Source organism: Cnephaeus nilssonii, assembly GCF_951640355.1.
Source record: "Cnephaeus nilssonii genome assembly, chromosome: 11".
Taxonomy (NCBI): domain Eukaryota; kingdom Metazoa; phylum Chordata; class Mammalia; order Chiroptera; family Vespertilionidae; genus Cnephaeus; species Cnephaeus nilssonii.
In genome coordinates this window covers 5,345,298-5,353,931 of record NC_137082.1, presented here as the reverse complement: position 1 = coordinate 5,353,931, position 8,634 = coordinate 5,345,298, and the positions used below count along the sequence as shown (strand labels likewise).

The window sequence follows — 8,634 nt, the reverse complement described above, 5'->3', positions numbered from 1 at the left end:
GGGGGCACAGGGCCAGGCCTGGCACGCCGGCGCGCGAGCCCCCTGCTCGGCAGGGAAAAGTTCTTTGCGGGGAGGGGGCTGTCCAAGTTTCTGGGACCTTCTCCACTTGAGATCCCACAACCCTGCAGTGCCCCCTACAGAAGGCGACCGCTGGGGTGGGGGGGAGGGCGCCCCCACGACCCCTGACTACCGCCCCGGCGCAGCTCAGGCGGCCTGGAGCTTTAGCTGTTGCTTTTGCCTGTTTTTTTTTTTTTTTTTCCTCTTGTTTTTCAGATTCGTCTTTTTTTAGAATTGGGGAGAGAAAAAAAAAAAAAAAGGCGAGCCGGAGCGGCGGCCTGCAGTGGAGCGTGCTCGGCCTCCAGAGGCAGTCGTCTCCAACTTTTCCTCTCCCGCCCCGAGTCCGGCGCGCCTCAAACTTTGGACCTGCTGGGGCCCAAATTTGTCTACCACCAACTCCACTCCAATGTGCGCGCCCCGGCCCCTGGCAGAGGATGGGAGCGTGGGGGCCACAGTCCCGAGGCCCAGGCCTGCCCGCTCCCCCAGTCTAGGCACAAAGGGAAAGGGGAAACAGGCGGCACCCCGGGAGAGGGCGGAGCCCTCCCGCGCCCTGGGGCAAGGGGCAGGGAGCTCCCGCGCCCGGAACGTTGCGAGCAAGGCTAGTGAACGTCGCAGGGGGCACTCTCGAGAGACGGACAGGAAGAGGGCCAGGGGGGACGCCAGAGCCCGGGACCACAGTACGGAAACGGCCCGGGGCTGAGCTGCAACTCGGATCCGGGGATGGAGGGAGCCGGAGAAGAGGAGTGAGGAGGCCGGGAAGCAGGCCTGGCCGCCCTCCTGTTCCCCTGGAGGCCGCCAGCCTGCGCTGGCAGTGGAGGAGCAGGCAGCCCAGAGAGAGAAGGGGTCAGGAGGTCGTGCCTGGGCCTCAGCAGGCTCTGACAAGGCCCAGGAGGCGGCACCAGGCGCCCTGGAGTCCAGGGCCCTCGCCTCGCCCAGTTGTCCAAAGAGGGCACAGGCCACTCCTCTGGTGGGGAAATTGAGTCAGACCCCGGCCCCAGAGCACGGCCCAGACGCGTGTGTGAGCCCAGCGAAGGCCAGGGAGCTAGGACCTTTGAGGGTCTCCGAGACGAAGGGGGGGCAGGGGGCTTCACGGTTTCCCTGAGCTGGATTGGCGAGTCAGACGCTTGTAGATCCAGCGTTGGATTGGGGAGGGGTCTCTCAGACGTTGGCTAGCCAGGCAACGATTGGGGGGATTTAAGTGCTTAGAGATCGAAGGCAGGTCTTGGGGAGGGGGACTCGACCACTGGAAAGCCTAGATGCTATTTGGGGAGGGGTCTTCGCGCCTGGGTGAGGTGCAGCGCTGCTCCCGTCTGGCTCGAGGTCTGAGGCCTTGCAAGAAGCTTTTGTGAAGGGTGGGCCGACCAGGCCAGGCCGAGAGAAAGTGAACAAAGCAGGAATATAAGGGGGCGGGGGGCTCCTGAGAGGGGGGGTCACAAAGGGTGAGATATGGCCACCAGGCGTTTAACCGACGCTTTCTTGTTGTTGCGGAATAATTCCATCCAAAACCGGCAGCTGTTAGCCGAGCAAGTGAGTAGTCACACCACCTCCAGCCCTCTGCATTCACGTAGCAATGCTGCGGTGAGTCCCTGGGCGGCCTCGCCGGCACACGCGTCGTGTGCACTGCGGCTCTGCCTGTCTGTCTGTCTGTCTCTGTCTCTCTCTCTGTTTAAAAAAAGATAAGAATAATACGGAAATGCAAGGTCTCTTGGCATCTGTAACCCTGAATGCGGGGGGTGGGGGGGGAATCAATTTTAGGTCCCTGCTCTGTCTCTGCCTGGCTCTCTCTCTCCCCTCACTTCCGCCACCCTCCCAATTCACCCCCCCCTCCCCCTCCCGTCGTCACTGCACGACAATCCGCCTCCAATTTACATATGTTTTAACACTAAGATTTGGAGGCTTTCTGAAGCCTTTTTGTTTCGTTTTGTTTTCACCCCCCTCCCCCCACCCGCCCCCGTACAGAGCCTCACTCCGGTTCTGATGGCCGGGCTGCGTGATCGCAGACCCAAATCCTTGCAAATGCACGACACCCTCCCCCACACGAGGAAGGAGTTTTTTGTTTTGTTTTGTTTTGTTTTATTCTCTCCCGTTTTCTTTAATGGCCTCGAAGCCCTCTGTAACCCTATGAATAATTGCTTCACTGTTTTTCCCGGGGGCTCCTGTGTGTGAGACTGTAAGGTGCTATTAGGTCCTTCGTTTTCCATTTCCCAGACAGGAAATTAAGCTTTTCCCTCCATTCGAACTTAAAACATAACAAAATATGATGTGCTTGTGAAAACGAACCCCAAATAGCAGGGTTTTGTTCGTTTCATTAGCCTGAACCTTTCTTTAATGGCCTTTCTTTATAGGGAGGGCTTCAAGATGACTGATGTTTTTGTGTTGTTTTGATGAGGGCTTCCTTCACCTTTCTGAGCCTCAGTTTTCTGTTAAATTAGGGGCGCGGTGAGGCGGGGGGCGGGGGGGTGTCTGGATGATCTAAACAAGACAGTGATTAGCAGCTTTGTAAAATCTTAAATGGAAAAGGGTGGTTATGAAACTAATTTTCAGAGGGGGGTCCAGGGTGAAGACAGCTCAGGTTTGTCTAAAAGCAGCATTGAAGAAAGGGAATCAAGTCATCCCCCAACCAGATTCTTGGGGATTCTACTGGAAATATACAGCTTATTTCACCTCTTAGGGACTGTATTGCCTTTTAATTCTTTCCTTTATGACATTATCTAAACGCTTCAGAGAAAAATTATGCCATGTGTCTTAATTATTGAGAGGTTGTCTACATAGACAGTTTTTCCTGTTTGTAAATCACAAGTGGAAACGGTTTTGGCCGTATTGCTCCTATAAAAAAGCTAATCTAAGCCGTGTGAGCAGTTTTAGGAATAAAATCATGTATTATCAGATCAAAAATCATAGAAAACAGGGATGGAATGTGTTTAGGTTTTTATTTACTTTTTGTTTACTTAAGAATTTGAAGGTTCTTTTTGTATTTGTAAACTGAAAAAAAATGCCATTATATTGAAATTAGTGTAAAATGGAGACAGAGTAATTTCAGCACTAATTTTGAAAAGAATATTCTGAAATAAGTCAGGAATTAGAGTAGAAATTGAATGAATAAAATTCTACATTGGAACTTGAATTTTGTTAAAGAAGATGTAAAAATTGCATGTCCCTTAAATGGCTTCCCTTTATACTACCTCAGTGGGGAAAAAAACCACTCAGCCTTGTTTCTAAGGGATCACTTTTAATAGATTGAAAAATATATTGTTTGCTTTTTAAATTTTTATAAAGTTAAAAACACCCTGAAATGTTGGGAAACATGACACTTTTTTATTATTAATCAACATAATTAGGTCAGACAGTTTAAAAACCTGGTGTCTGAGACTGGCAGCTTTTTAAAAGTGCATCTCTAAGTCAGGCCGATTTTAAAAATGGTTCTCTAAGTTAGGCAATTAAAAAAACGTGTAAGATAAGTCAAATTATTAAAAATTGATGCCTAAATTACACAATTTGGAAAAATAGATATGTCAGAAACATTATAACCTAAGTAAAATAATTAAAAATCAATAAAGTACACAATTTGGAAAAATAGATATGTCAGAAAATGTACAGACATCTTTAGGCAACTCAGACAATTTCTTGAAAATGGATTTCTAAAATCAAACTGAAAATACATGTCTACATCTGAGCATAAAAAATATTTTCTGCAATATTTAAAATGTTATATTTATTAGTCTGACTGTTTAAAAGATCAGTATAAGCAATCAGAGCATTTAAAATATTTTTGTAGTCTTTTCAGAAAATATAAGATATAGATTGGCAGTTAAACAAAAATGTAACACTAGAATTAAAAAGAAAACACATTTTATAATATTTTAAAAAGTATATATATTTTAGAAATATATGTATTTTAATTGTGTGCATTAAAAAAACACATAGCATGTCATGAATTTCTGAAGTGTTTAGGGGTGAAGTGTTCTATCTGCAGTCTGCTTACAGTTGATTCTACAGAAACTATTCCGACACACACAAAATCAAATATGGCCAGATTTTAACATGAATAAATAGAGAGTACAGTTTTCAACTTCTGAAATTTGGAAAAGTGTTAAAAACATTTTTGGGGGAAAAACCCTTCTCTAACAATTTTTAAAAAAACTTTGAATATCTCATGCAACGTTTTTCACTGCATACCTACCTCCCCAAATTTTTAGATCTCATTTCTGACTTGTAAATTTCAAAACCATATAGCAAGTTAAAACTATATCTGTCAAATTTGAATATGGGCTGGGTTTTAGGTGATATTTTAAGGAAATTATTAATTAAACTGATTAGTTGATTTAATTTTTAATTTTGTTAGAGAGGCCCTGCTGAAATTTTTAGTGGTGAAATGTCAGAATATCACTTATTTTATAATTTTACTCCCCCCCCCCCCATAAAGGAAAAAAACAAGGCAAAGTGTCACTAATTGTCGAGTGTAGTAATGATCATGTTTCTAAGGTGTCGTTTTTAATTGATTGAAAAACATTGTTTTTAAATTGCTTTTTAAATTTTTATAAGGTTCAAAACACCCTGAAACATTAGATAACATAAGATTTTCTTTATTATTCATAGTAATAATTAGGTCAGACAGTTTATACCATTTTTTATACTTTTCTGTATGCTTGAAAATTATAAGTAAAAACTTAAAATATATATACATCTATTATGGTAAAAACATGAGCAAAACAATTAAAAGAAGATAATTTGTAAATATCTAACACTCAAGTAATTAAAAAGGAAGTAACTAAACTCTAGAGTTTAACTTAATTTAAAAAATCAGAACCTGAAATTTCTAATTCCTAGTTAGAAGAACAAGCTGTAGACATTTATTTTGGTGTGTATGTATGTTATCTCACACAACTGAAAATAAATGACATCTAAAGTAAGAGTTTTTGGTTTTTTAGTTTTAAACTTGAATTTCCACATCCTTATTTAAGGAAAATGCTGTGGAAATTGGTTATAAATTGGTGTGTGTGTCTCACACACGATGAAACAATACAGGACTAAAACCCTATAATTCAAAACATTTAAATACGCATTTTTTGCTTCCTAATTTCAGGGGAAAATAACAAAGGCTGGTTGGTGATGATGGTGGAGTTATTGTGGGTACCTATACCTGCATGCTAAAACAGATTTATGCAGCATTCAGGCAAATATGTCACAGGAATTCAAGGAAATGTGCAGTGACAAAACAAAACAATAAGTCCTAAGGGCCAGAAGGGACCTAAAGGTCATTTGACCCAACATGCCTGGCTGTGCTAAATCCCTATGCCTGCCTTTCTTGACCACGTTCTGTGATGGCGATAAGAAATTCCAGCAGCCGCTCAGTCCACCGTTTGTACTTGCAAAAAAAATTTTTTTTAAATATATATATGCCTCATTTAACCTCAACCTTGCCTGTATCTTGCATGCTGGGGTTCTGGCCCAGGTTCCGGCCCTTAGGGTCTCTTGATTCTTCTGCATGACAACCCTGCAGGCTCCTTGTTCCCGAGAGATTTCTCTAGCTCAGCCATCCCGGCTCAGACGAAGGTTAAGTTTCTTGCCAATGAATGAAGTCCAATATTTGTGTGTCCTTTTTAAGTTCAACACCCAGAACTGAACAAAATTCCACTTAATTGTGTTCTTGGTTGTATTGATAAAAGCAGACTAATTGTTAAAAGCAGGCTGGGGGTTGATTTTTAGACTGTCAGCAAAGTGCAGTTGTTGACATTTCTCATTCATTCTGTTTTGGCCCCAGTTGTGGGTCCACCATCATGGTTATGCTTTGGGCAGCATGAAATAAAGGAAGGAGCATTGGACTCTAATTCCAGGAATTTAGGGCTAAGTGCCCTGGCCCTGGCCCTGACCCTGACTCAGAACCTGTCTTTAGGCAAGCTTTTAATCTCTGGCTATCTTTTGCCTTATGTATAAATTGAGGGGTTTGAGTTAGGTGGTTTCTAGTGGCCCTATGGATTAAACAATGCATCTTTAAGTTCTGTTTTATTACGTTGTTTCTTCTGACCAAGGCACACAGCCTTAGCTTTCAATTTGTAAAGGAGAAACCCATAGTCAACAATAGTGCTTCGGCCTGTTAGCCCAATGTTACCGGCAAAAATCCTTAGAAGTAGCTCCAATACGGTGCAAAAATAATTTTGACATTATATCAGCCAAATGCAGGTTTTAAGGTAGCACCTCATTCAAGTAGTTACAGGAGTTTGGCTTTAAGAAGCTGAAATGAATTTACAAAGTTAAATAATCATTCAAAAAATGTTTAAGGTCTTGAATGAATGAATGAATGAATGAAAAGTAGATATGGAGTTGCTATTCTGATCTGATGAGGTGCCCTGTGACCTATACGGTTTCTCTTGATCTCCCAGAATGATCTAATGGAGAGATTGCAGCTACTTTGTTAGTGTTTACTGCCTAATCTGTTCTCTGCTTTAAAATAATGCACAATCTATAAATGGAAGCTAGAGTTAATTAATTGGTCTTAGATTAGTTTGAAACAAGCACATTATTTTTAATAAAACATGGGATGCTTTGGGGGAAAAACAAAGGATTAACTATGATTATAAGAAACCTGAGCTCCCTCAGTCTTGACTATGATATTATTAGCTAAGATTTATTGAGCATTTACTATGTGCCTAGTATTGGGCTAAGTCTTTTTGCATGTGCAGCCCCAGTTTGTCCTCACAGAGCTGTATCAGATAGGTGCTGCTGTTTTCCTCATGATACAGACCAGGAAACTGAGGTCTAGAAGAGTTGGGAACCTTGCCCAGGGTCACCTAGCACAGGCCCAGGAGCTGGGATGGAACTCGGGCAAAGCTGGCTCCCCCAGCCCTGTCTGCCCTGGTGGGCACCGAGCACTGCTGTTTCCCAGGGCTGATGCTGCCGGTCCTGGAAAATGCAAGGACCCATTTTTTGTTGTTTGTTTGCTCTTTCCTTAAAATAAGAAAGCATCTTTCTGTACCTCACTTTACAACCAGATATAGTCCATTTTAACCTGCATATTGAAGGTTGTAAGTTTCAGTCCAGGCTGAGTCTGTTGGGAAATTAGTTCTCTGCCTTTAGAATCCAAGTATGAAATCATTGTATATTTCTCTTTAGATCTATTTGCTTTTTTGTTTCTAAAGATTCAACTTGAGCATCGAGGCTTACTGGAGAATAAGGGTACTTTGTTGGATAAAAGTGAAGCAAACTTTTATTTTGGCAGTAATGGAAATAAAGTAAATATCACTATAGCATAGACTTGAATTTCCAATTCATTTTACTCAACTTTTCCAGACTTCCTGAATAAACACAGATGGGTTTCCACTTATTTTTCAGTTTTATGTAGAAAGTTCTTTAGACTATAAATTCCAAATGCTACTTGGAGTTTTCAATATTTTCTTGATTGCATGCCATTGGCAGGTCAGAAACCTAGATTTAGACATTATAAAGATTTAGAAGGTGATGATGCATAGTAATGTGTTTTCATTTGGCTGTATTTTGGTTTTTCCTGATGGTAATTCTAAATGTTTTACTTTGGGTCTTGATAAAATTTTCTGGAATTTGGTGGTGGTGGTGGTGGGGGGTGGGATTTGAAATCCTTTGTTTTTTAAGTAGCAGATTTGGGTGGGAGTGGGGTTCCTTCGAAGAGATGACCTTCTGAATTTAATTTCCGAGATGGTGTAATGGTGGCTGCCTATCACTTGTAATTCCCTGAATGGTTTATAAAATTGGAGAAGTTGGAAGGTGAGGTGGAAAGAGGCCTGAACACCGGGGTCTGTCCCCATGTCAGCCAGCAGTAACAAGCTCTGTGGCTTTGGGGAAATGGATTTATACATTCTGAAGCTTGGTTTTCTTATTTGTAAAAAATAGAGTTGTATCTAGCCCATGACTCTGATCCCACCTCTTATCAGCTAGTAATTGTAGAAACCAAGGATTAGGGTGTGTGCTTGGTTAATAACGGAAGAGGACAGGCGCACGTGTAGCGGAGACCTCAACCATGTTTTGCAGTAATAACCCCGTTCAAAGCCGAGGCCAGGAGCCGCTGCAAAACGGCGGATGTGCACATGAGACACTGAAGTTGGGGATTTGCCTGTGTCTTGTTTCAGGAATAAAAAACACTTACATGCTTTGTTGCTGAAAATGTTATGTTTAAAAAATAAAAACATTTTCTTTTCTTCTTAAAGTAAAAGGTAATTAATTCAGATTTCCATTTGACACTATCTTCTCTATTAATATCTTCTATACCACAATTATGGCAGGATGTGTAGTCTCTTTTACTGTCATAACAAATTGTGGAAGGAACGCAGAAGACTCAGCTTTCTATAGAATGTCAGCTAATTGAATTTTTACATAGAGGGATGTTTAATTACATTTTTATTGCTCTCATTGTTTAATATATTTTGGCTCTGATAGACCAGTTTCATTTGCACTATTAATTTTTAAATAGGAAGTTATGTTTTTGTTTTTGTGTGTGTTTTTGTGAATTTACTGCTAAGCATTAAAAACAATCAACACAGTTGATTATTGAAATTCACCACTAATTATTTCAGGGATCAATACCGTGAAGAAGAAAAAAAAGAGGTA

The 8,634-nt window shown here is 41.8% G+C and overlaps 1 protein-coding gene across 7 annotated transcripts in view; it reads left to right on the top strand.

Annotated features, from left to right (window-relative positions):
- The first annotated feature begins 745 nt into the window (after positions 1-745).
- STX16 (syntaxin 16) overlaps positions 746-8,634 on the top strand; it is a 36,177-nt gene continuing 28,288 nt past the window's right edge. For 5 of the 7 annotated variants that reach the window (XM_079785181.1, XM_079785179.1, XM_079785180.1 and 2 more), the window contains exon 1: positions 746-1,635. In XM_079785181.1, coding sequence (XP_079641307.1) covers positions 1,504-1,635 — 132 coding nt within the window. In that variant the 5' untranslated portion in view covers positions 746-1,503. The remainder of the gene's footprint in view (positions 1,636-8,634) is intronic. The other 2 variants (XM_079785178.1, XM_079785183.1) reach the window with 1 other exon arrangement.